The sequence below is a fragment of the Trachypithecus francoisi genome, unplaced genomic scaffold (genome assembly GCF_009764315.1).
Source record: "Trachypithecus francoisi isolate TF-2019V2 unplaced genomic scaffold, Tfra_2.0 Lachesis_group10, whole genome shotgun sequence".
Taxonomy (NCBI): domain Eukaryota; kingdom Metazoa; phylum Chordata; class Mammalia; order Primates; family Cercopithecidae; genus Trachypithecus; species Trachypithecus francoisi.
Window position 1 is genome coordinate 81,262,585 of NW_022681455.1, and position 26,902 is coordinate 81,289,486.

Sequence of the window (26,902 nt, forward strand, 5' to 3'; positions counted from 1 at the left end):
AAAGGAATGAATGAATGAATGAATGAATGGCCTGTTTGCATCTGTAATAGCCAGCATATAGGAAGTGCTTGGAAAAGACCCACAGCAAGAATAAATGAGGAGATGCCTGGACATGGCAGCTCATGCCTGTAGCACGTTGGAAGGCCAAGGCAGGAGGTTTGCTTGAGGCCAGGAGTTTGAGGCTGCAGTGAGCTGTGATTGTGCCACAGCACTCCAGCCTGGGCCATAGAAAGAGATCCCATCTCTACAAAAATTTAAAAATTATCCAAACATGGTGGCATGTGCCTGCAGTCCCAGCTTCTTGGGAGGCTAAGGCGGGAGGATCACTTGAGCCCAGGAGTTCAAGGCTGCAGTGAGCCTTGATGGTGCTACTGTATTCTAGCCAGAGTGCGAGACCCTGTCTCTAAAACAAAAAAAGAGAAGGAGAATAAATGAGGTATTTGAGCTAGTGGGTGAGGACGGGTGAACCACAGCAGGCCCACAGGGAGGCTGGTGAATGCTGTTTTTGGAGGGTGCTGATTTGTGTTCCTGGTGGCTACAGAGCCAGTCTGTTGCCTCCCCTCCCTCCCACTGGCTGGGCTGGGGACGGAGCAAACCAGGCATAGCCTAGGCCATTCTGGAGCCCTGGCCTGGCCTGCCTTACCATCCCAGTGGGGCCACTGACGTGGCTGCTGGTTCTGGAAACCTCAGTTCTGGGAAGGTTGCTGTCCCAGGAAGAAGTGCATGCCTAGCTTCCGGCCAGCCCAGCCCAGCCCAGCCGCCCCAGAAGCCAGAGGAAGCTCTGGGCTGGTTTCTTATAAGCAGCATGACTAACTGATTGCGCCACAGGAGGTAAGGTTTCAGGCCAGTTTGTATCATGGAGTTTCAGGGGTCAGCGGCTCCAGAACCCCCAGCCCCCACCTGAAACCCCTGCTGTCCTTGGATTCCTCTCCACATGCCGCCTGTCACAGAGCTGCTTGCATCCTGTCTGCAGAACCAGCCCCCCCTCCAAGCCAGGTTTTCTGCCCAGAAGGAAGAAGAGCAGAAGGCCTGTACCACCCACTGCACGCCCCCACTCCTCTGCCCACCCCACCCACCCGCCATGGGTTTGGAAAGAGCCCTGCTGGGTTGCTTCCAGGCTGCTGCTGGCTTCTAACATTTCAAGGCTTAATCACTTAATCTCCCCCGAGTTTAAGACGTGAGTTAAGTGTGTTCTCCTGCTGGCGGGCGTGTTTTCCCAGGCCCCTGCTTCTGCTCACTTCCTGGCTGGGGCCTTCACTGACTTTGCTACTGCCTAACTCTGTGACCTTGGCCTTCTCACTTGCTCTCTTTGGGGCTCAGGCCAATGGGTCTCAGGCCAATGGGGCTCCCCGGACAAAGTTCCAGGGTTTTGGGGACTGCATTTCAAGGGTCAGCAAGCACAGTCCTTAAACACATGTATTCTGGAGTGACAATGCCTGGGTTATGGCTCTGCGACCACCAGCAAGTGCTCTAGCCTTTTTGTGCCTCAGTCTTCTCATCTGTAAAATGGGAATGTTAATGGCACCTACCTCATAGGGTCTTTGGGAGAACCAAATTGATTAATATATTGTAAGTACTTAGAACAGTGCCAGGCACAAAATAAGTACTTCTTATACAGTTACTATGGACAAAAGCTTGGGACCTGGTTCATGTTTAAAAATGATTATTGAGGCCAGGCGCAGTGGCTCACACCTGTAATCACAGCACTTTGGGAGGCTGAGGCGGGCAGATCACGAAGTCAAGAGATCAAGACCATCCTGGCCAACATGGTGAAACCCCGTCTCTACTAAAAATACAAAAATTAGCTGGGCATGGTGGTGTGCTCCTGTAGTCCCAGCTACTTAGGGGAGCTGAGGCAGAACAATCACTTGAACCCAGGAGGCGGAGGTTGCAGTGAGCTGATACCGTAACACTGCACTCCAGACTGGTGACAGAGTGAGACTCCATCTAAAAAAAAAAAAAAAAAAGATGATTGAATTTATTATTGCTGATTTTTTTTTTTTTTTTTTTTTTTGAGACAGAACCTCGCTGTGTTGCCCAGGCTGGAGTGCAATGGTGTGATCTCGACTCACTGCAACCTCTGCCTCCCAGGTTCAAGTGATTCTCCTGCTTCAGCCTCCCGAGTAGCTGGGATTACAGGCACCCACCATTATGCCTGGCTAATTTTTGTATTTTTGTAGACACGGGATTTCACCATGTTGGTGAACTCCTGACTTCAGGTGATCCACCTGCCTCGGCCTCCCAAAGTGCTGGGATTACAGGTGTGAGCCACCGTGCACAGCCTATTATTGCTGAATTTTAACCATTCATTCATTTAATATATGTTTATTAAACACATACTATACCTGTATCAGGCACTGTTTTAGGCACTGGGGATGAAGCAGTGAGCAGAGCATGTACGCCTGCCCCCCTTTTGCCTTCCCCGTGAATAAAAGCTCCCTGAGGCCTCCCCAGAAGCCAAGTAGATACGTGTGCTATGCTTCATGTACAGCCTGTAGAGCCATAAGCCAATTAAACCTCTTTTCTCTGTAATTGTAAATTACTCAGTCTCAAATATTTCTTTATAGCAATGCAAAAATGGACTAACACACTTGCCGTCTGTCTTTTTCTTATGGCATATTTTGATCTAGGCCAGACACAGTGGCTCACGCCTGTAATCCCAGCACTTTGGGAGGCCAAGGCAGGTCAATCACTTGAGGTCGGGAGTTCAAGACTAGCCCAGCCAACATGGGGAAACCCTGTCTCTACTAAAAATAGAAAAAATTAGCTGGGTGTGGTGGCACACACCTGTAATCCCACCTACTCAAGAGGCTGAGGCACAAGAATTGCTTGAACCTGGGAGGCAGAGGTTGCAGTGAGCCGATATCACGCCACTGCACTCCAGCCTGGGGAACAGAGTGAAACTCCGTCTCAAAAAAAAAAAAAAAATCTAGGGAAGTTGAAAACATTTTTGCAGTCAAAGCTATCTATCTTTGCTATCTGCATCTTGAAATAAAATAAACATTCACACATGTAACCTCACTAATCTGATTAGAGATAGTGATAAGTACTGTGACAGAAATAAACAGGGTGTTGTGATAAGAAGTCACAGGGTGGGCCCGCATTAGATGAGGGGGTTCAGAGAAGGCTTCTGAAGTGTTTCTGGTGCAAACACTTGGAGAGGGGAGAGCTGGGAGTGCATCCCAGGGCTCAGAGGCCAATGGAGGATTGCAGAAGAGGGAGAGGGGATAGGAGGGAAATGTTGGGGGGGTAAGCAGAAGCTAGTTTGTCAGGGGGCTTGGCTCTTTTCTTCATTTTCTTAAACTTTTTGTTTTCAGATAACTAAAGATTTATACACAATTGGAAGAAATCATAGAGAGGTGGGGCATGGTGGCTCACGCCCGTAATCACAGCACTTTGGGAGGCTGAGGTGGGCGGATCACTTGAGGTCAGGAGTCTGATACCAGCCTGGCCAATGTGATGAAATCCCATCTCTACTAAAAATACAAAAATTAGCCGGGCATGGTGGCACACCTGTAGTCCCAGCTACTGGGGAGGCTGAGGCAGGAGAATCACTTGACCCCGGGAGGCGGAGGTTGCCGTGAGCCAAGATCGCGCCACTGCACCCCAGCCTGGGCAACAGAGTGAGACTCCATCTCAAAAAGAAAAAGAAAAAGAAAAAGAAATCATAGAGAGACCCCCCGCCTCTATGCTGTTCCCCCCAAGGGCAAGATTGTAGAAATCTGTAATACAGTATCACAGCTGGGATATTGACACTGATACAATCTGCTGACCTTGTTCGGATTTCCTGATTTACGTGTACTAATTTTTGTGTTTGCATACGCGTGTGTAGTTTAGTGCTACACAATTTTATCACGGCATAGGTTTGTGTATGCAGCCAGGATCCAGCACAGTTCTATCATCACAAGGATGACTCCTGTTCTCCTTTTATAGCCACATCCAACTCCCTTCCTGACCCACCCCCTTAGCCCCTGGCAACCACTGATGTGTTTTCCATTTCCATAGTTATGTGATTTCAAGTCTTACATAAATGGAGTCGGGGGTGTGTACTCTGGGAACTGGCTTTTTTCACTCAAGGGCTTGGATTTTATTCTAAGTCAGAGATGCTTCTCTGATGAGCTGTGAACCCCTTGGGGATCTGTGGCCCCTGTAAAGAAGCCCTTTAGGAGCCAGGGGGCATTGAATGTGTGAGCTGGCCCTGGCCTCATTTCTGATTTTAAAATGGCTCTGGCTGTGATGTGGAGAAGAGGCAGGGTGAGCCTCATCTGCAGCAACTGCTAACTGCCCACATCCCCCCAGACTTCTCAAAACGTTGCCACTCCCCTGTTCAAAGAGCCTCAAAAGCTGCCTGCTGCTTAGAGGACAGGCCTTTGACCTGAGGTCCTCACTTGGGCTTTGGGGATTCTGTGAACCCTTAAAATGGAATGCAGAATGAAGTGTGTGCACATTGCCAGAAACAGGGTTTGGGGTTTGCATTAGATGCTCAGATAGGTCATTGACCCCAAAACACTAGGGACTCTGACTGCTAGACAGATAGTAGTTAAGAACCAAATCTTTGGAGCCCGAGTGCTGGATTTAAGACCCATGACTGTCACAGCTGTGCAACCTCAGACAAATCACTCAATCTTTCTGTGCCTTGGTTTCCTCATCCGAAAATGGAGAAAGTAAATTACCTATTTCATAGAGTATTAAATGCATTCGTATATGTAAAAGGTGTAAAAGAAAACTTGGCATGTGGTAAACTCTGTGTGTTTTTGTTAAGTGAATGGCTGCCCAGTATAGGAGGGCAGAACTTTTTAGGTAAAGACTTTCTAGGCCTCCTGGGATTCTTAGGCCCTCTCTGTGTTGGTTGTTGTCATACATGACAGCAGTATTCCTTCCAAAGGGATGTCAAGCTGTGGTTGCACACTGCAGTTAGATCCAGTTGATTGACAGCACTGTTCAATTCAACTATGTCCTTACTGATTTCTGCCTGCTGGATCTATCGATTACCAAGAGAGGTGTTGAAGTCTCCAGCTTCCAATATTATCCAATAATATTATTATTCAGAATAGTTGCAGATTTCTCTATTTCTCCTTGCTGCTCTCAGTGTTTGCCTTACATATTTTGACCCTCTGTTGTTAGTTGCATACACATTAAGGATTGTTATTTACATCTTGGAGAATTAACTCCTGAATCATTATGTGGCACCATTTTTTAAAATTTAGAAATCTTATTTTTTATTTTTTGAGACAGGGTCTTTCTCTGTTTCCCTGGCTGGAGTGCAGTGGCGTGAACACAGCCCACTGCAGCCTTACCTTCCTGGGCTCAAGTGATCCTCCTGCCTCAGCCTTCCCAGTAGCTGGAGCTACAGGCATGTGCCACCTCTAATAACCTTTCTTTAATTTACAATAGTATTAGTTTGTTCTCACGCTGCTCTAAGGACATGCCCAAGACTGGGTAATTTATAAAGGAAAGAGGTTTGACTCACAGTTTTGAAGGGCTGGGGAGGCTTCAGGAAACTTGTAATCATGGTGGAAAGGGAAGCAAAGACATCCTTTTTCACTTGACGGCAGGAAGAAGAGACAAGAAAAGTGGGAGAAAGCCCTTTATAAAACCATCAGATCTCATGAGAACTCACTCACTATCACAAAAACAGCATGGGAGAACTGCCCCCATAATCTATCTAATCACCTCCCATGAGGTCCCTCCCCCAACACGTGGGGATTATAATTCACATTATAATTCAAGATGAGATTTGGGTGGGGACACAGAGCCAGACCATATCACATTATTATTCATTTGTGCCTTCTCTCTTATTTTTTTGATTTGTCTAGGTAGGGATTTATCAATTTCATTGATCTTTTCAAAGAACCAATTTTTGATTTCATTGATTTCCTCAATTAATTTTCTATTTTTAATTTCATCGATGTATGCTCTAATTTTGTTTTTTTTTTGCTTGTTTTAGACACATATTGCTTTTCTGTTTCTAGTACGCTAGAAGGAAACAGATTATTGATTTTAGAACTTTCTAAGATATGCATTCAATAATGTCAATTTCCCTCTAAGCACTTATTTTGCTACATCTACAGATTTTTATAGGCTCTATTTTCATTTTTATTTAGTTAAAAATATTTTTAATTTCTCTTGTGATTTTCATTTTTATTTAGTTAAAAATACTTTTAATTTCTCTTGTGATTTCTTCTTTGATCCATATGTTATTCAGAAATCTCCAAATACTTGGAAATTTTCTGACTTTCTTCCTGCTAGTGACTTCTAATTTGAATCCACTGTGGCCTAAGAGCATACTTTGTATGATTTCTAATGTCTTAAATCTCTTAAGGTTGTTTTATGTCCCAGAATGTGGTCTGTCTTGGTGATTATTTCACATGAACTTGAGGAGAATGTGTATCCTGCTGTTGTGAGATGTAACATTCTATAAATGGATATACCTCTGTTAATATGACCTCAGGTGACTCTTTTTTTTTTTTTTTCTTGAGACGGAGTCTCGCTCTGTCGCCCCGGCTGGAGTACAGTGGCCGGATCTCAGCTCACTGCAAGCTCCGCCTCCCGGGTTTACGCCATTCTCTTGCCTCAGCCTCCCGAGTAGCTGGGACTACAGGCGCCAGCCACCTCTCCCGGTTAGCTTTTTATATTTTTTAGTAGAGACGGGGTTTCACCGTGTTAGCCAGGATGGTCTCGAACTCCTGACCTCGTGATCCGCCCGTTTCGGCCTCCCAAAGTGCTGGGATTACAGGCTTGAGCCACCGCGTCCGGCCTCATTTTTTTTTTTTTTTTTTTTTTAAGTTACTGCTTCACCATTGGCTTTTGGAGATTTTGCAGATGATAAAATCCCCAGAACTTTTCTGCTGCTCGGTCAGATTTTCTTATCCTATACTTGCGGAACTGTTGTTTGAAATTGACAAGCAGGATGGCCAGCTCTGCCCGGCTCATTTCATTTCATCTTACTGGATTCAGCCTGCAGTTTTAGGAGATGAGGTTGAAGGAACTGGTATACTGGAATCCACGGTGGGCTCAGAAGCAAACAAATGTGGGTTCTGATTCTAGCTCTGAGCTTTTACCAGCTGTGGGTCCTGGTGGATGGCTTATTTCACCTCCTGGCCTCGGTTTCCTTAGCTAGACAGTTGGGGTAACAGCCTACCTTTCAGGATTCTTGTGTGGATTCGGTGAGGTAATACTTCTAAAGCACTTAGCAAAGCGTCAAGTACAAGGTTAAGTGCTGGGCAAGCAGGTTTCCAGCCTCTGTTTAACTGAGACCTAAGAGAATGTTCCATCTGTGGCAGGGTATGGGCTGAAACTGCCTGGTGACATGTCAGAGGCGGGGTGTTCGCAGGACTTCCTTGTCCAGGTTGGCAGTTGAGCTTGGCAGGTGACCCCTGAGACCCCTCCCAACTCCAGCACTTCAGGAATCTCTTCATTTAGAATGGGGGCTTGAAGTCATCTCTTGCCACGTACTTGACCGGGATAACCTGGCACTTATCTTTTTAATTCTTTTACTCACCTGCATCTTTGTTCTTTTTGCCTCTGATGTGCACGGAAGCCTCTTCTCCCACCGCATCTGTGATTTCTCCTGAAATGTAGCACCCACGCATCCCTGAGAAGCTAGCTGCGGCCTGTGTGTGTGCACTTGGGCATGAGTAAGTGTGGGTGTGCCTTCCACAACAGAGTATCAATCCTGACACCATGCTGGGATGTTTCAGTCAATCCTGACTGGGTTGTTGACTTCCCTGTTTCCCTTTGGAGGACTTTACCGTGAAAGTCTTCTACTGTGTGACCTTGGACAGGCGTCTTGGCCTCTCTGTGTCTCTTTATTCAAAATTGAGGCTAAAGTGACACTTTTGCCATCTCTGCCACAGGATAATGTGGGCATCTGTGTAGTTGTGAGAGTAAAAGTTACTAGGACTTGCAGAGGAAATCAGTGTCGGGAACCCACCACCCCATTCCCACCCCTCCTTTACTTGAGACTTTGCTTTTGTAACTCTCAGCAAGGAAGACAAGTTCGGGCTTTGAGCAGATACGGAGCCTCCCCCTAGAGAGAGCTTTGCAGCCTCATGCTGAGCTGGTTAGGGGCCCCACATCATGTCCAAAATGAATTTAATCAACAAACAGTTACTGAACACGTGCTATGTGCCAGGCACCGTTGTAGGTACTGGGGACTCAGCGGTGAAAGGGACAGACCCTGGCTGTCAGGATGACAGACAATTTAAAAAGGGACAATTGTCCCACACTGGCTTGTCCTTTGCACCCCCGGCACTTAATGAGGAGTAGCGGCCAGTTCCTGTATTCACTGACCCTCGGCGTATGTTTGTCTGACGTTTCCAGATGATTTATGCATCCTTGGCAGGAACTCAGGAAAAGAAATGCTGTGCTCTTCTCAGGCATTGTTTCAGGGAGATGATGACGGGAATTTGTCCCGTTGCTGATGGTTAGTTTAGATCACCTGGTGGAGGTGGTGTCTGCCAGGTTTCTGTATTGTAACATTCATTGATATATATTTTCACTCATTAGTTAACATACAATACAAGTTTTGCAGGGAGTTACTTTGAGGCTGTCATAGTAAAATAGAGCTTTCCCTTCTTCCCTATTTATTAGAGATGAAGTCTGGCTTTGTTGCCCAGGCTGGAGTGCGGTGGTGCGATCATAGCTGTCTGCAGGCTCAAGCCATCCTCCTGCCTCAGCCTCACAAGAAGCTGGGATTACAGGCACATACCACTGCACCCAGCCTCCTCCATTTATTGATTTGTGTCAATACAGACTCCTGGACTTTAACTCAAAGGGTTACAAGTGGGTACCAAAATATTCATTTTGATGCTCAAATTGTGCCCATTTTGTCCAGGTCAAGCTAGCTGCTGAGTACTTCCTTACTGTCTGGCACAAGAATTCCAAGCCTATCTGGTACTTTTCCTTCTCCTGGAATCAGCCATTTCTCTAAGGAGCTCTGGTTCCTTTCAGTACAGAATAGTATTGAGAAGCCAAGACCTGGTCGCCAGGAAGCCATGATAATCAAATGTAATGAATGATCTTGGATTGGATCCTGGATGTCTAAAGGGCATTATTGAGGCAATTAGCAAAACAAATAGGGGCAGTGGATGAGATAGTGGTGATGCATCACTGTAAATTTCCTGGTTTCAATGGTTGTGTTGTGGTTATGCAGAGAATGTCCTTGTTTTTCTGACATGTACACTGAGGTATTGGGGTAATTTATTCATTATGGAAATGCGTGAGTGTGTGTATGTGTCTCATACACAGATGTTTCTTAATGATGGGGTTATGTCCCCATAAACTCATCATAAGTTGAAAATATTATTAAGTCAGAAATGCACTTCATACTCCTAACCTACTGAACATCATAGCTTAACCTAGCTCGGATCACTTACATTAGCCTACAGTTGGGCAAAGTCATCTAACACAAAGCCTGTTTTGTTATAAAGTGTCGAATAGCTTGTGCAGTTTATGGAATACTGAGAGTGAAAAACAGAATAGTTGTATGGGTCCTCCAAGTACTGCTTCTACTGAACACACATTGATTTTGCGCCATCATAAATTAGGGGAAGAGAGGAAAAGCACGAGTGAGGCAGGAAGGGCCGGGCGCGGCGGCTCATGCCTGTAATCCCAGTGCTTTGGGAGACCAAGGCGGGCAGATCGCTTGAACTCAGGAGTTCGAGACCAGCCTGGGCAACATAATGAGACCCCATCTCTACCAAAAATAGAAACACTTAGCCAGGCCTCGTGGCGCACATGTGTGGGCCCAGCTACGCAGGAGGCTGAGGTGGGAGGATTGCTTGAGCCCAGGAGGCAAATGTTGCAGGGGGTTGAGATTGCACCACTACACTCCAGCTTGGGTGACAGAGTAAGACTCCATCTCAAAAAAAAAAAAAAAAAAAAAAAGAAAGGAAAGAAGGGAAGTTCCCTCCAGGTAGAGGGGACAGAGAAAGGAAAGGCGTGGAGGTGGGACTGAGTTTGGTGTGTTTAAGAAGCGTAGGTGGCAGGCGTGGGATGCATGGGCGCTGGGCCCAGGTGGAGAAGGAGGTGGAGCCCTGCTGGGGAGGGCCCTGAAGTGTGCCCAAGTCACTGGGAGAGCATCCAGCAGGGGCCTAGGGCTCCTGAGGTGGCCTTAAGTCCTTATAGTGTCCCAGACATGGCACACAGTACTTCAGAGGCAATGCCTCAGTTCCTGTTTGCTGCAAGCCTGTGAGATTAGCCTTGGAACCAGTCCTGTGTCACAGAAACATAGAGCACCAAAAGAGAAATACTTTTAATGGCAAAGAGGTACTCATTAGCAGTACAAAGCCTGGGAGCTGCTTTTTTGAACAAGACCCCAGGAGAGAGACCCAAGCGGGAAGTGAAGGATGGGCACTTGAAACGTTGCAGGGAATATAATCCAGTGCATGCTTTTTTTTTTCTCCCTTTTGCGACAGGGTCTCACTGTGTCGCCCAGCCTAGAGTGCAGTGGTGCAATCTTGGCTCACCACAACCTCTGCCTCCCAGGCTCAAGTGATTCTCCTGCCTCAGCCTCCTGAGTAGCTGGGACTACAGGTGTGCGCCACCACCACCCGGCTAATTTTTTTTTTATTTTTGGTACAGATGGGGTTTCACCATGTTGGCCAGGCTGGTTGTGAACTCCCAAAGTGCTGGGATGACAGATGTGAGCCACCACGCCCAGCCCTAGTACACACTTTTTGGAGGGGATTTGACATTATGTACCAGGAGTGCTGGGGAAAAGTACACACTCAACTCCATGAGATTCTGCTGCTTTTTCCTTTTCCCTCCCCTCCCTTTCCTTTCCTTTTTTTTTTTTTTTTTTTTTGAGACGGAGTCTCACTCTGTCACCCAGACTGGAGTGCAATGGCATGGTCTCAGCTCACTGCAACCTCTGCCTCCTGGGTTCAAGCGATTCTTCCACTTCAGCCTCCCGAGTAGCTGGGACTACAGGTGTGTGCCATCACACCTGGCTAATTTTTGCATTTTTAGTAGAGACAGGGCTTCACTATGTTGGCCAGGCTGGTCTCGAACTCCTGACCTCGTGATCTGCCTGCTCGGCCCCCCAAACTTTCTTTTTTTCTTTTTTTTTAATGACAGGGTCTTGCTGGAGTGCAGTGGTGCAATCTTGGCTTACTGCAGCCTTGACATCCCAGGCTCAAACGATCTTCCCACCTCAACCCCCCAAGTAACTGGGATAACAGGCATGCACCACCATGCCTGGCTGATTTTGTTTAATTTTTATAGAGATGAGGTCTCATTCTGTTGCCCAGGGCGGGTCTTGAAACCTGGGCTCAAGCCATCCTCCCTCCTTGGCCTCCCAAAGTGCTGGGATTACAGGTGTGAGCCACCACACCTGGCTTCTGAACATTTTTTCTTAATGATAATAGCTGGTGCTATGGTCTGAATGTGTTCCCCCAAATTCATATGTTGAAACTTCATCCCCATTGTAGTCATATTAAAAGATGGGGCCTTTGGAGAAGTGATTAAGTCATGAGGGCTCTGTGGTTGGTCAATGAATGGGGTTAGTGCCCTTATGAAAGGCCTGAAGGAAGTGTGTTTACCCCTTCTGTCATATGAGGACACAGCAGCATGGCATTGTCTGTGAGGAATGGGCTGTCACCAGATCCGGATCTCCTAGTGTCGTGATCTTGGACTTCCCAGCCTCCAGAACTATGAATTAGAAAATTTATTTATTTATTATTTATTTATTTTGAGACTGAGTCTCTCTCTTGTCGCCCAGACTGGAGTACAATGACGTGATCTCGGCTCACTACAACATCTGCCTACCCCAGTTCAAGCGATTCTCCTGCCTCAGCCTCCAGAGTAGCTGGAATTACAGGTGGCTGCCACCATACTCGACTAGTTTTTATATTTTTAGTAGAGATGGGGTTTCACCATGTTGGCCAGGCTGGTCTCGAACTCCTGACCTCAGGTGATCCTCCCGCCTCAGCCCCCCAAAGTGCTGGAAATACAGGTGTGAGCCACTGTGTCTGTCCTGAATAATAAAATTTTTAAAACAATTTTTCAAAAATTCACCATGAGGTCTCACTATGTTCCCTAGGCTGATCTCAAAACCCTGGACTCAAGTGATCCACCCCACCTTCCTGAGTAGCTGGGACTAGAGATACACACCATTGTACCCAATAGAGCAATACATTTCTGTTCTTTGTAAATTACCTGCCTTAAGGTATTTTTGTTACAGCAGCCTGTATGGACTAAGCTGACTGGTAATGTTACTTGAGACTTTACTGTGTTCCTGTCACTGTTGGAGGGCTCGGTCTGTGTTAGCTCATTTAATCCCCACAGCACCTCAATCAGATGGGGGTATTCTTAGTCCCACTTTATAGATAAGGAAACTGAGGCACTGAAGCACAACTCGTTCAAGGTTCACATCTAGTCAGTGACAGAGCAGGTATTTAAACCTCAGGAAATAATCAGAGAAACATGTGTAGAGGGTTCTCCAAGGAAGGCCACATCCAGAAGCACCTCCTGGGACAGTTCTTGTGTGACTCACCCTCTGGACTTTGTGGGTCTGGGTGTTGTTTCATGATTATAGAGAGAGCTCTGTGAATGTGGAGGACCTGTTGTCCACAGAGACACAAATGGCCAGGGCATGGCTGGGCGTGGTGGCTCAGGCCTGTAATCCCAGCATTTTGGAAGCCCAGGGGGGCAGATCATGAGGTCAGAAGTTCGAGATCAGCCTGGCCAACATGGTGAAACCTCGTCTCTACAAAAAATACAAAAATTAGCCAAGTGTGGTGGCGGGCACATGTAATCCCAGATACTCGGGAGGTTGAGGCAGGAGAATCACTTGAACCCGGGAGGTGGAGGTTGCAGTGAGCTGAGATCACACCACTGCACTCCAGCCTTGGAGACAGAGGGAGACTCTGTCTCGGAAAAACAAACAAACAAATGGCCAGGGCAGGGGAGGGTTGCGTGTTGAGTAAGATGAGCTCTGGGGGAAGCACAGGTCAGCACTAACCTGCTTGCTCTCTCTCTGCAGGTGCCTTGGCATCTCCCAATGGGGTGGCTTTTCTCTGGGCTCCTGTTCCCTGTGAGCTGCCTGGTCCTGCTGCAGGTGCCAAGCTCTGGTAAGTCACCACCTCTCAATCATTCATTTGTTGACTATTAATGGTGTGCCAGGGTCCTGCGGTATATCACTTGGCCTTATGGAGATTACACTGCAGTGGGAGGGGACAGCCAATGACAGGTGGCCCTGATTATCAGTAAATTCTAAAGATTGTTAGAAAGTGATGGGGGCCGGGTGTAGTGGCTCACACCTGTAATCCCAGCACTTGGGGAGGCCAAGGCGGGAGGATCGCTTGAGCCCAGGAGTTCAAGGTCAGCCTGGGCAACATAGGGAGACCTTGTTTCTACAAATAATAAAAATATTAGCCAGGTGTGGAGGTGCACGCCTGTAGCCCCAGCTACTCAGGAGGCTGAGGTGGGAGGATCCCTTGAGCTCAGGAGGTCAAGGCTGCAGTGTACTGTGATCGTGCCACTGCACTCCAGCCTGGAGTCTAAAAAAAAAAGAGAGAGAGACGGTGATAGGAAAAGAACACAGAACAGCATAAGAGGGGGTTGGGGAAGCTGGGTAGGGTGGGGAGATTGCAGTTTAAAGTAGGGAAGTCAGGGAAGGCCTCATCGAGCTGACTTGGAGGAAGCGGGAACCATGCAGATATCAGGGGAAGGCTTATTCTTGGCAGAGAGGCCCTGCACTAAGCCTGGCGGGAGGGTTGAGCACAGGAGTGAATGTGGTGGAGGAGAGTGAGCAGCAGGAGGAAGGAGTGAAGGTCAGCAAAGTGACAGGGTGGCTGAATCAAAAAGGACCTTGCAGTGTTTGAGCAGAGGATCCACATCATCCGTTATGTTCCAAAGGACCCTTCAGGATGCCGTGTGGAGAAAGGACGGGGGTGGAAGCCGGGAGGTCTGGAGTGGAGGAGATGAGAGGCTCCAGATCCCTCTGGGAGGCAGATTTGAGGACAGATTGGAATTGGGGTGAGAGAGAGAGAGAGAAAGAGAAGTGGCCAGGATGACTCCGAGATTTCTGACCCAAGCTACTGGGAAGGACGCGGTTGTCATTTCTGAAATGCAGAAGGATGCCAGAAGAGAAGGTACTTTGGGGAGGGGCAGGAATCAGGACTTAGTTCTGGACATGAGATAAGCTTGGAGTATTTATTTGCTATCTAAGACGGCTCCTTAACATGGTCAGCCCTTATGCAAGTTGTTGTCAGCTGAGATGGGCGTGGCACTGAGCATGGGAGCATGGAGGCACCTAAGGGTCAGGGGCTGGGTGGCCTCATGTTCAGGTGATTTAGCAAACTCAGTGTCCATCCTGCCGATTCCAGTCCTGCCGCAGCCACTGACAAGCTAGGAGAAGGACCCCAATGTTTCCTCCAGCCCATCCATCTCCTCTTTCCCATTGGCCAAACCCAACTGGAAACCAAAGGCCAAGCGTACCTGGTGATGAAGACTGTGGTATCAGCCTCCTGAGCACAGAGAGGGCAGAAAGGGGTGGGAACTAAGAGGGGCACAGATAGTGGGCAAATGGGGAAGTGGCACTTCCCCTACCTTGAGGGCAGAGGCTTGGTGTGATGGAATGGCACTCCTTAAACTGCTACATATTTTCTCTTCAATTTGGCCAAGAACAAGTTGTCAAGTTTGTATAAGATAAAGGTGCACTTGGTTCATTCTTCTCTAATGGCCCCTGCACCCATGGGTATTTCTTCAGCTTCCACAGTCATCCAGACACTAGCTGGGAAGCTCCAGCAGCTCGGGTCCTGGCCCCAGCTCTGTGGGCGCTGGCCCTCAACTTTGCCTGCACTGTGGTTTTGTGCTGTTCCCCTTGGTCCTGTTTGGGTGCAAGTCCCCCTCATGCGTTGCGTTCCTGGCCACTCAGGCTGCTCCTGTGTCTCCCCAGGGAGCATGAAGGTCCTGCAGGAGCCCACCTGCGTCTCCGACTACATGAGCATCTCTACGTGTGAATGGAAGATGGGTGGTCCCACCAACTGCAGCGCCGAGCTCCGTCTGTTGTACCAGCTGGTTTTTCAGTCCTCCGAGTAAGCCTGCGCTGGAGCTGGAGGTTTGGGGAGGTTTTACCCAAAGGGTTTGGCCCAAGAGTGAGCTGGGTCCAGGTGGTGCGCTGGAGTGCAGGATGCTGAGTATGGTTTGCTGCTGTTTATTGGGTATGGTGTTAGAGGGGAGGTCCCATCTCCGGGGACATGTTATGTAAGATGCAGCGGAGCGCGTGCTGGGAGTGTTGGTCCATGTGGCACATGGATATGGCTGGAATATTGGACTAGACCAGCCGTTCTCACACTTTTTGGTCTGAGGACCCTTTTTCACACTTAAAAATAAGTGAGGACCCAAAGGGCTTTGATCTAGGTAACACATCGTTCTATGTTTACCTAATTAGAACTTACAATGGAGAAATTTTGTAATTTTTAAAAAATTAAAACAATTAAAAATGTTTTTCTTATCAAGATGGAGGTCTCACTGTGTTGCCCAGGCTGGTCTCAAACTCCTGGGCTCCAGTGATCCTCCTGCCTCAGCCCCCCAAAGTACTGGGATTGTAGGCGTGAGCCACTGTACCTGGACCAAAATGGAGAAATGTTAAGTCACAACAACATGCAAACCCCCATTCAACAAATCATCAGATCAATGACACGATCACAGGTCATGTAGCCTCTAGAAAATTCCACTGTACGCCAGTGAGAGAGAGTGAAAAGGCAAATAATGTCCCTGTATTATGATGAAAAGAGTTTGACCTGGTGGACCCAGACCACACTTTGAGAACCACTGGACTAGACCCTTGATTGAGGAGTAGTGTTGAGAGTGGAGTTCAGTGTGATGGTGGATGGACCAGGGGACCTGGCATAGGAGTCAGGTGGTTCCCTGGGCTACTCTGTGGTGCACAGGATGCTTTGTTACACTGGTACCCAGGACATAATCACGTACACAAGACACACGGTTATGGGACAGACTGGGATATACGGCATACCAGCACACAAGGTACACTGGTAGAGGTGGTATTCCATGATTATTCTAAGGTAGATGGGCTGTGCTTTGTGTCCATTGGTATAGTCCAGAAACTGGCAAACTATGGCCTGTGAGCCAAATCTGGCCCACTGCTTGTTTTTGTAAATAAAGTTTTATTGAAACACATTGGCTGCTTTTGTACTACATCAGCAGAATTGAGTAGTTGTAACAGAAACTACATGGCCCTCCTTTATCTTTTTTTTGAGATGGAGTTTCACTCTTGTTGCCCAGGCTGGGGTACAACGGCACAATCTCGGCTCACGGCAACCTCTGCCTCCTGGGTTCAAGCGATTCTCCTATCTCAGCCTCCTGAACAGCTGGGATTACTGGTGCCTGCCACCACACCCGGCTAATTTTTTGTATTTTTAGTAGAGACCAGCTTTCACCATGTTGGCGAAGCTGGTCTCAAACTCCTGAACTCAGGTGATCCACCTGCCTCGGCCTCCCAAAGTGCTGGGATTACAGGCATAAGCCACTGAGCCCGGCCTACTCCTTTGTCTTAATTGAAATAATTCAGAAATGGAAAGTCAAATACTGCATGTTCTCACTTATAAGTAAGAGTTAAATAATGTGTACACATGGGCATTATTCCAGGTACAATGGAATAATAGACATTGAAGACTTGGGAGGGTAGGAGAGGGGGTGAGGGAAAAGAAATTACTTAGTGGGCATAGTGTAAACTATTTGGGTGACGGACCCACCAAAACCCCAGACTTCACCACTAGGCAGCATATCCAGTGAGAACAGATCTGGGGGTTGCCATCAAAATTGCACTTGTAAGGCTGGGCACCTCAGTGGCTCACAGCTGTAATCCCAGCACTTTGGGAGGCCGAGGTGGGCAGATCACTTGAGGCCAGGAGTTCGAGACCAGCCTGGCCAACATGGTGAAGCCACGTCTCTACTAAAAATACAACAGTTAGCTGGGTGTGGTGGCGCATGCCTGTAATCCCAGCTACTAGGGAGGCTGAGGCAGGAGAATTGCTTGAGCCCAGGAGGTGGAGGTTGCATTGAGCTGAGATCGCACCACTGCACTCTAGTCTGGGTGTCTGAGCGAGACTCTGTCTCAGGAAAAAAGCTCTTGTACCCCCTAAATTTATACAAATAACCAAAAAAAAAAAAAAAGCAAAACAAAAACAGCAACAAGAAGTTGTATGGTTTTTGAAGTCCAAAATATTAACTATCTGGCCTCTTACAGAAAATGTTTGCAGACCCCTGGCTTAGCCCATGAGATGTGGGTTGGCTTTTAAGGTGGAACACTGGAATTACCCTATGATGGCCAAATTTTGGGATGCACAGCTTATGTTGTTCTAAGTTAATTAGTGCCACCAGTTCTTCCCTTTCATGGGCTTTCAGGGACAAGCTAAGTCCCAGGACCAGGGCCAGCAGCTAGGCAGGTGTGAGGAGCATCCCTGGTGCATGTGGCCAGCAAGAGAGGCAACCCTGGTCGGCTGCCCCCAGCACACCCTGGCGGCTCCCAAGCCCCCAGATCTGTCCTCACGTCAGTGATCGGGAAGCTGGAAGAGTATGGTGCGGTTCCTGGAGCCATGTCCCGGGCACAGCCGTGGGGCCCAGCCAGCCTACAGGTGACCAGCCTAACCCAGCCCCTGTGTCTACAGAACCCACACGTGTGTCCCCGAGAACAACGGCGGTGTGGGGTGCGTGTGCCACCTGCTCATGGATGATGTGGTCAGTATGGACAACTATACGCTGGACCTGTGGGCTGGGCAGCAGCTGCTGTGGAAGGGCTCCTTCAAGCCCAGCGAGCATGGTGAGCAGGACAGAATGTGGTGGGCGTGGGTAGGTGTGTTCCCACAGCCGCCTGGGCTGAGGGTGTGGTGGGCAGGGGAGGTGGTGAGGTCACAGCAATAGCAGGAGGAAGCCACCTGTATTTTCCCAAATCTGATGGGATTTCTGCCCCTGCCTGGGCCTCAGTCCTCCCATCTTTGAAACAGAGCTGGGCACAGTAGACCACCAAGCCCCCTTCAGCTCAGCTGTTTCCACCCTGAACTTAAGTGCCCAGGAAGGCGTATTGAGATGAGGCGTGCTTGCTTGAAGACATGCCTGCTGCTGATTGAAAACTGAACTGGGAACAGTCCTTCTGTTCTGTGTCCACTGGTCAGCTGCTGCGGCTTCAGATGATCTAGACCGTGGAAGGCTGACCTTTTCCTGGTACCTGGGGTCCCTGCAGGAGCCTCCCGTGAGCTTGCTGGAGTGTGGTGACAGGAGTTTAAAACACTGGTCATTGCTGTGTGACCTTGGGCGAGTCATGTTTCCTCTCTGAGCCCCAGTTTCCAGAAGACAGTTACTGTCCCCATTTTGCAGTTGAATGAACTGTAGTTCTGAGAAGGCAAGTAACCTGCCTCGGGTCACACAGCTTCTCAGCAGCAGAGGCAGTACTCAAGGCCAGGGCCCTGCAGGGCTCAGTTCACCGCTCCATCAGCCATACCAGAAGGTCTGCTCAGGGCTGGTAGCTGGGAGGTTATTTAAACTGACCCATGAATGAACTTTAAGATAATTTTTACATTTTTATTTAATTTTTGTTTTTACATGTTTCCTGTTTTTTTAGAGACAGGGTCTCTGTCACCCAGGCTGGAGTGCAGTGATATGATCATAGCTCACTGCAGCTTCCAATTCCTGGGCTCAAGTGATCCTCCCACCTCAGCCTCCCGAGTAGCTAGGACTAAAGTGTGCATCACCATACCTAGCTAACTTAAAAAAATTTGTTTTTTGTGGAGATGAGAGTCTCACTGTGTTGTTCAGGCTGGCTGGTCGCAAACTCCTGGCCTCAACTGATCCTCTTGCCTCAGCCTCCTAAAGTGCTGGGGTTACAGATGTGAGCCTACATACCCAGCCTACATTTGGGTTTTAATATAAATGAAATATATTTTTAGTATATTGATTTTAATGCATATTAAAATGCATTATATTATATTCCCGTGATGCATAGTATAACGCGAGGTCTCAGGGATATGATTGCTTCAAAGGAGACTAAGTTTTAAAACAGATCAATCAAAATAAAGAAAAATACTCAGTAAATCATCATAAAGTACGGAGATGTAGCCAAAGGAGTAAAGGATGCAGCTGTAAAAGCTGAAGTTTGAGACTGAGCATGGTGGTTCACGCCTATAATCCCAGCACTTTGGGAGGCCGACGCTGGTGGATCACCTGAGGTCAGGAGTTCGAGACCAGCCTGGCCAACATGGTAAAACCCTGTCTCTACTAAAAATACAAAAAATTAGTCTGGCATGGTGGCAGGCGCCTGTAATCCCAGCTACTCGGGAGGGGAGGCTGAGGTAGGAGAATAGCTTGAACCCAGGAGGCGGAGGTTGCAGTGAGCCTAGATCACGCTACTGCACTCCAGCCTGGGTGACAGAGTGACATTATGTCTCAAAAAAAAAAAAAAGCTGAAGTTTAGGTGACTTTGGCTCATACATTTTCCTTCACTGTAGAAAGGTGGTTAATAAAGACCAGGCGCGGTGGCTCATGCCTGGAATCCCAGCACTTTTGGAGCCCGAGGCAGCAGATCACTTGAGCCCTGGGCAACTGAGGCTGCAGTGAGCTGACTGTGCCACTGCACTCCAGCCTGGGCAACAGAGTGGGACCCTGTCTCAAAAAAAAAAAGGGGTAATTAATAAACACTAAAGTTCTATGTAGAATTTTAGCAACATTAAATTGTGGCTCTGAATCTGTGGTGCTCCAGAAGTATGCTACAGAGGTTTTATCGACCACAAATCTGGGTGGTGGCTGCGGTTTGCAGTCTGGGGCTGGACTGGGTGATGGGGAGTCATTGCACAGATCCTCACATAGACGCCGCTTCTCCTGCAGTGAAACCCAGGGCCCCAGGAAACCTCACGGTTCACACCAATGTCTCCGACACTGTGCTGCTGACCTGGAGCAACCCGTATCCCCCTGACAATTACCTGTATAATGATCTCACCTACGCAGTCAACATTTGGAGTGAAAACGACCCGGCAGATGTGAGTGGGCATGCTTTGACGTTTTTCTGTGACCTCTGGGGAACAGGGTGGGTGACCAGCAGACGCCCAGTCCCTGGAGCCAGGAGCCTAGGCGGCAAGCCCTGGGACTGGATAGCAAATCCCAGGAGCTGGAGACCTGGCTTCTCACCTGGCTCTGCCCTAGGCAAGTCCCTTCGCTTCCTGGCCCCCCACCTCGCACATCAGAGAAGGGGAGTTATTTCTGCACGCCGCTCCTCATCTGTAAAGGTAGGGCTGTGGGCTGCGTCTGTGTTTCCCAGTTTGGGGGACACAAGCGATCGTAGGTGGCACATCCACAGCTCACTTGAATAACCCTATTATTGAAGAGAATAATACTGACTCAAGAGAGAGTGACCTATGTCAGTGCCCTTTTGAGGCCAACCGGGTAAGGAGGAAGTCTCTGTAAGCTGACTCGTTTACTAATTCCTCTTAATGAAGAGAGCAGAGGCCACACCCCAGGCTTAGACTTTCCCAAGAAAACAAGGTCAGTTAGTTGCTTGGTCCACATGGCAGCTAGTCCTGATATTCCCTTCACGGTAGTGGTAGTGGAGTTTTTGTTGTTATTGTTTGTTTGTTTTGAGACAGTGTCTCACTCTGTTACCCAGGCTGGAGTGCCGTGGTGCCATCTCGGCTCACTGCAACCTCCACCTCCTGGGTTCTAGCGATTCTCCTGCCTCAGCCTCCTGAGCAGCTAGGACTACAGGCAGCTGTCACCGTGCCTGGCTGATGTTTGTATTTTTAGTAGAGATAGGGTTTCACTGTGTTGGCCAGGCTAGTCTCGAACTCCTGACCTCAGGTGATCCACCCGCCTCAGCCTCCCAAAGTGCTGGGATTACAGGTGTGAGCCACCGCACCTGGCCAGTGGAGTTCCTCCTTAAATACATGTGTTGACATCTTTAAAAAGAGCGAGAGGATTTACAGGAAACCATCAGGTCATAATGGCAGGGACCGTCCACAGTGGGTGGCTGAGTCTCCTGTTTTTGCTGCCGGTGTGCGGGGAGGTCATTTCCTGCCACCTGTGTTTCCCTACCCTGCATCCACCTTCCTCACATTCCCATGGAAGGGATAATTTCTGGACATATGGGTCCTGGGGTCCACAGGGCTGCATTCCAATGCCTGCTCTGCCACTTGCCAGCTGTGTGATGTTGGGCATATCCCATAACCTCTTTGTGCCTCAGTTTCCTCATCTGTAACAGAGGAGTGACAAGAGCACCCGCCCACAAGGCTATGAGAGTACAAGATGTGTGATACAGATGAACTCCCCTGTTTGGCACACATGTGTCCTAAAAGCCATGTACCCTTTCTCCCAAGTGCCCCAGGCCACAGAGATCCCCATCTGCCCACTGACCCACACACTGGTCTGTCATTTGCTCCTTGAGGTTTGTGAGGGCCTGCTCTGTGCATCCCAGGGGCCCAGGCTGGGCCTGGTTGACTGTCAGGGAGCAGGCACCTGCCACCTTAAGCTCCCATACTGGTGTCTGTCGCTGTTTCCTCTCAATCTGACCAAGCCAGGGGTGTTGATTTACATCTCTCAGGTCTGGTTTCCCCCTTGGCACTGGGCCAGGTATGGGGAAGGAGCAGGAATGGGGCAGTTGGATCACACAGCAGAGGCTCAGAAAGCCGAGGACATGGGGGAAAGGAGTATACAGATGCTAGAGAATGGGGCAAGTTTTGTTTGGTCAATAAATCTCCTTCCCGTGCCCCAGGCCTGTGCAAGACCTACGGAGAGTCCCAAGGATGGGCAGGGGGGAGGAGAAAGTTACCACCTATAGGGTCCAAAGATATGTTATTTAATATTTTCATATTTCTAGATCTGCCTTCAGGCATGGCTGGATCCAGCTTCTAGAACCTGTCCAGCTCTGCGCCCTGCTTTATTCTGTACTGGCTTCATTTTTAGGCAGGCTCTTCCCCCATGTAGTGGCAGATATGCCCACTAGTTGCTCCAGGCCTACATCCCAAAGCCGTAGTGGGAAAAGGGTTCTTTTCTTGGTGGTTCTAATAAGAGTCCTGAGGCTGCTGCTCAGTGGCCCGGCTTCGATCCTATGCCAGCCTCTGAACCAATCACTGGCTGTGGGTGCAGAGAGGGTATTGGTGGAGGGCCCTGCTTGTGCAGGGAGGTGTCACATATCTGCCTCTAGGGCTGCAGGTGGACTCAGCTCCACCCAAACCAGATGAATTGAAAATAAGGTAGGAGTGGCTTCCCTAGGGGAAACTGGGGAAGGGGAAGCAGGACTGCACTGGTTAAAATGCCAGCCAGGTTTAAGACCTGGCACCAGATGCCAGTCATGGGATTGGATTGGTCAGCATGCCTGGGCTATGGCTTAGGGGCATGTTGGTGCTCAGGGATGCCACAGGCCACCGGATACCGGGTCTGAGGCAGAAGGATGAAGTCCAGCTTCTCTTGTGGGTGGAACAGTGGCAACTGAGATACCCCATCTCTCCCTTCCTGAGGACAGAGCTGAACATAAAGAATTTAGTGATTGGCCAGAGCTTGGCCACGTACTCCCCTCTGATGAATGATAGGCTAGGCGATGGGATTGGCACAATTGGCTTAGACCAATGAGGGTTAGCCCTGGAGTTGCAGGCAGTGGAGTTCTGTCCTAAGCAGTGGGCACCGAAACCTGATGGCATAAAAGCTGGGCAGGTGTCAACCTGCATCTGCCACAGCACTGCAGACACCAGCTGTGGCTCATACTGAGTGGGATAAGTTCCAGAAAGAAACATTAGGAACTTACTACTGAATTTTGGGGCTAGAGCTACTCATTTATTCCCCTAGATGATTTCTAGGCAAGGTTCCATAGTGGAGGGGGAGTTTTGGCTTGGGCATTGAAGGATGCATAGGAGTTTTCTAGATAGGAAAAGAAGGGAAGGGTAGACCAGGCAGAGGGAACTGCCTGATAAAAGGTTTATGGGTCTGAAAATTCATGGGATGTTTGAGGATTATGGGGATGGGGGATGTGGGAATATGTGCAGTGTAAAAGCACAAAACAAAGCCAAAAGTTTAGAGCCCTGAATGCCTTCCTCATAATAATGGTTTCCATATTTTATATGCCTACTATGTGCCAGGCACATTGCTCAGGATCACACAGCTGGGTGTGGCAGGGCTGAGTTTTTGTTGTTGTTGTTGTTGTTTTTGAGATAGAGTCTCACTCTGTCACCCAGGCTGGAGTGCAGTGGCGTGATCATGGCTCACTGCATCCTCGACTTTCCAGGCTCAGGTGATTCTCCCACGTCTGCTTCCCAGGTAGCTGGGACTACAGGCACAGGCCACCATGCCAGGCTAATTTTTTGTATTTTTAGTAGCGACAGGGTCTCGCCATGTTGTCTAGGCTGGTCTGGATCTCCTGGCTTCACATGATCCCCCTGGCTCGGCCTCCCAAGGTGCTGGGATTACAGGCTTGAGCCACTGCATCCAGCCCAGATCTGAGATTTGTGCCCAGTATTTGAACTCCCAAGCCTGTGTGCTCTTTTTCCTCCCATGGACATTTCTCTCAGAGATGGTCTCCTGAACACCTGACCTTCTTGTTAAGAAAACAGACAAACCGCAAGTAGTTCCTTGGAAGCTCAGATTTCTCTTTTGTTTCTTAACAAAACGTTTCCCAGTTCCCAGCTCCCTTCCAGGGTGTACAGTTTCTTCGGTAATCTAGCTATTGCTTCTTGTTTACTCTTGTTTAGAAAGAAAGACGAAAGGGAGTGAGAATTTTCCCTCCCATCTCCAGTCTCCCCTCAACTCACACCCCGCCCTCAGCTCCTCTGGAATAGGAAAATCTCTGAACCCACTGCAATTGCTCCAGCAATCTATTGGGACTTTGCTTCTTTCTTGTGAAAAACTCCCCTTGGCTCACTTTGCACCAGATTTCCCCAAATGTGCTTCTAACCACAAGCAGAAATGGAGCTCCAGGAACCAGGAAGAAACTGCCGGGGGCTGAGGAGGAGGAGAGGGAGGTGCATAGCCCTGGATCTCGCAGGAAGAGGGTGACAGGATGAGAACTCAGGTTGCTCACTTGCCATCGTGGTCAGTCATGAATATAGCATTCATTTATCACTTTTTAAAGCTTTTTTGGAGGGTAAAAGTAATAGTTACATGAAATAAAAATACAAATGGTACAAAAGGACTTAGAATGGAAATACGTTTCTCTCCCGACTGCAGCCTCCTGTTTTTTTTCCCAGAGACTGATGGCTGCTATCTGTCTCTTGCCAGGAGGGAAAAGGAGGCAAGGTTAGGGCAGGCAGAGGGCATGTGCATCCTCTAGAGAGAGCTTATATCTATACAAGCAAATGTGTGTGTTCATTCATCGCTGTCTTAATTTTCTATTGCTGCATAATAATGGTACCACCAGCTTCACAGCTTTAAACAACACCTGTTTATTATCTCACAGTTTCTGTGGGTTGGGAGTCTGAACATAGCTTAGCCAGGTTCTCTGCTTTAGAGTCTCGTGAGGCTATAATCAAGTTGTGAGCTGGGGCTGCAGTTTCATCTGAGGCTCAACTGGGGAAGGGTCACTTCTAAGCTCATATGATATTGGTGACATTCAGGTCCTGGCAGGCTGTTGAACTGAGAGCCTCAGTTTCGTGCTGGCTTTTGGTTGTAGTTAACCCCGCATTCCTTCCCGTGTGCCCTTTGCAAAGCCATTAAGGCAGAGAGACTTGCAGTCTTCTGTAATATAATCACATCCATGAAATCCTCTATGTATCTCATCACCTTTACCATATTCTGTGGGTTAGAAACAAGTAGCAGGTCCTGCCCACACTCGAGAAGACCAGATGACACAAAGACATGATTCAAAGTGGGGATCCTGGGGGCCATCTTAGGTTTGTCTGCAATGATCCTTGTGCCATCTCTCTCTTTCTTTCTGTTTTTTTTGAGACAAAGTCTCGCTCTGTCACCCAGGCTGGAGTGCAGTGGCGTGATCTCAGCTCGCTGCAATCTCCGCCTCCTGGGTTCAAACGATTCTTCTGCCTCAGCCTCCTGAGTAGCTGGGATTACAGGTGCCTGCCACCACACCCAGCTAATTTTTGTATTTTTAGTAGAGACAGGGTTTCACCATGTTGACCAGGCTGGTCTTGATTGAACTCCTCACTCAAGTGATCCACCCACTTTGGCCTCCCAAAGTGCTGGGATTACAGGTGTGAACCATGCCCGGCCCCATCTCTCTTTAAAAAAACAAAACAAAACAAAACAAACAAACAAAAACGTAAAAGGAAGCAGAGAACACATACACATCTGCATCTTACCTTGTTTACTTAACAACACATCTTGGAGGTCACTTCTTAGTGAAGGCTAGGTTGGGCAGAGCATTAGATTCTAGGCCAATGAGTTTGGACTTGACCCTGGAGACACTAGGAAGCCCATGAAGGACAGAGAGAGATGCCTTAACCCTGCCAGTCCTTCAGAAAGATCACCCTGTGCTTTTTGTATACCAAAACCTATTCAAAATACTTACCTATATTAACCCATTTCCTTATCACCACAACCCTGGGGGGAGGGAGATAGGCACTTTTATTACCCTCATTTTGCAGATGAGGACATTGAGGTCCAGAGAGGTTATGTCACTTACTTAAGGTCACACAGCCAGGAAGTGGTAGTAGGGACTCTTACCCTTGTTTTACAGATGAGATTGAATTATCTCACGAAAACTCAGAAAGGTTAAACAACTTGCCTAAGTAACATAATACGGCTAATGAGTCGGGGAGCCTAACCTGTGTTGCTTTGGCCTAGTCACAGTTACAGAGGTGGCAAGCAATGACCTAAACAGGACGAACAACCAAATACCTAGGCTGATGGCTCTTAAACATGGTGGGGTCAGCTACGGACAGCAACCAGGGTGGGCACTGGTCCCCCTCGCCTCCGGCTGGTGCACTAACATCTCCCTTTTCTCTACCAGTTCAGAATCTATAACGTGACCTACCTAAAACCCACCCTCCGCATCCCAGCCAGCACCCTGAAGTCTGGAATTTCCTACAGGGCACGGGTGAGGGCCTGGGCTCAGCACTATAACGCCACCTGGAGTGAGTGGAGCCCCAGCACCAAGTGGTACAACTGTGAGTATCAAGAGGCCTTAGCAATGCTAATCTCCACTCTCTATTCTTCCCCTGTGGCCAGACACTTCCCCTGGCTGAGTCTCTGGGTTTTTATATCATAGGATGCCTCTAATGGCAAATAATGAAATTACCACCTGCCATGGTGTACCGGTCAGGTAGGTAGGCTAGGCTGCAGTAACAAACAAGCCCACAATTTCCATGGCTTAACACTATAGGAATATATTTCTTGCTCATGTAACAAGCTAATGTGAATGTTGCTGGTTTGTGGGTGGTTTCCCTACCTATAGAAATCTGGGGAGTGAGGTTCTGTCCATCTTGTGGTACCCTCATTCTCCAGGACAAAGATTTTTAACTGTTTTTGTGTCCTGGTTCCATCTGGCAGCCTGGTGAAGCCTATGGACCTCATCTCAGAATATTTTTAAATACATAAAATCCCAGCCTGGGCAACATAGTGAGACCCCCATCTGTACAAAAAATTAGTCAGGCATGGTGGCATGCACCTGTAGTCCCAGGTACTGGGAAGGCTGAGGTGGGAGGTTCACTTGAGCCCAGGAGTTTGAGGCTTCAGTGAGCCGTGATCGTACCATTGTACTCTTACCTAGGTGGACAGAGCAAGAGCCCATCTCTAAAAATAAATAAATACAATGAAATAAAATAAAATAAATAGAATTACAGAGGAAACTAATTGTATTGAAATGCAGTTATAAAATATTTAAACACATTTTTAATCTAGGGATATATGTGCTTCTTTATTAAGATATAAATAAGTTCTAGGGGTAGATCTCATAACTAGTATAATTTCAGAGTAGATAAGCATAAATAATACTTCATGATACTGAAATTGT

The 26,902-nt window shown here is 48.2% G+C and overlaps 1 protein-coding gene across 4 annotated transcripts in view; it reads left to right on the forward strand.

Annotated features, from left to right (window-relative positions):
• The window catches only part of IL4R (interleukin 4 receptor), a 52,463-nt gene that overhangs the window by 14,402 nt on the left and 11,159 nt on the right, over positions 1 to 26,902 (forward strand). For 2 of the 4 annotated variants that reach the window (XM_033217896.1, XM_033217894.1), the window contains exons 2-6: positions 12,986 to 13,073; positions 14,903 to 15,041; positions 17,637 to 17,788; positions 19,846 to 19,997; positions 25,901 to 26,057. In XM_033217896.1, coding sequence (XP_033073787.1) covers positions 13,004 to 13,073; positions 14,903 to 15,041; positions 17,637 to 17,788; positions 19,846 to 19,997; positions 25,901 to 26,057 — 670 coding nt within the window. In that variant the 5' untranslated portion in view covers positions 12,986 to 13,003. Of the gene's footprint in view, positions 1 to 7,564; positions 7,638 to 12,985; positions 13,074 to 14,902; positions 15,042 to 17,636; positions 17,789 to 19,845; positions 19,998 to 25,900; positions 26,058 to 26,902 lie in introns of those variants that run through there. The other 2 variants (XM_033217895.1, XM_033217897.1) reach the window with 2 other exon arrangements.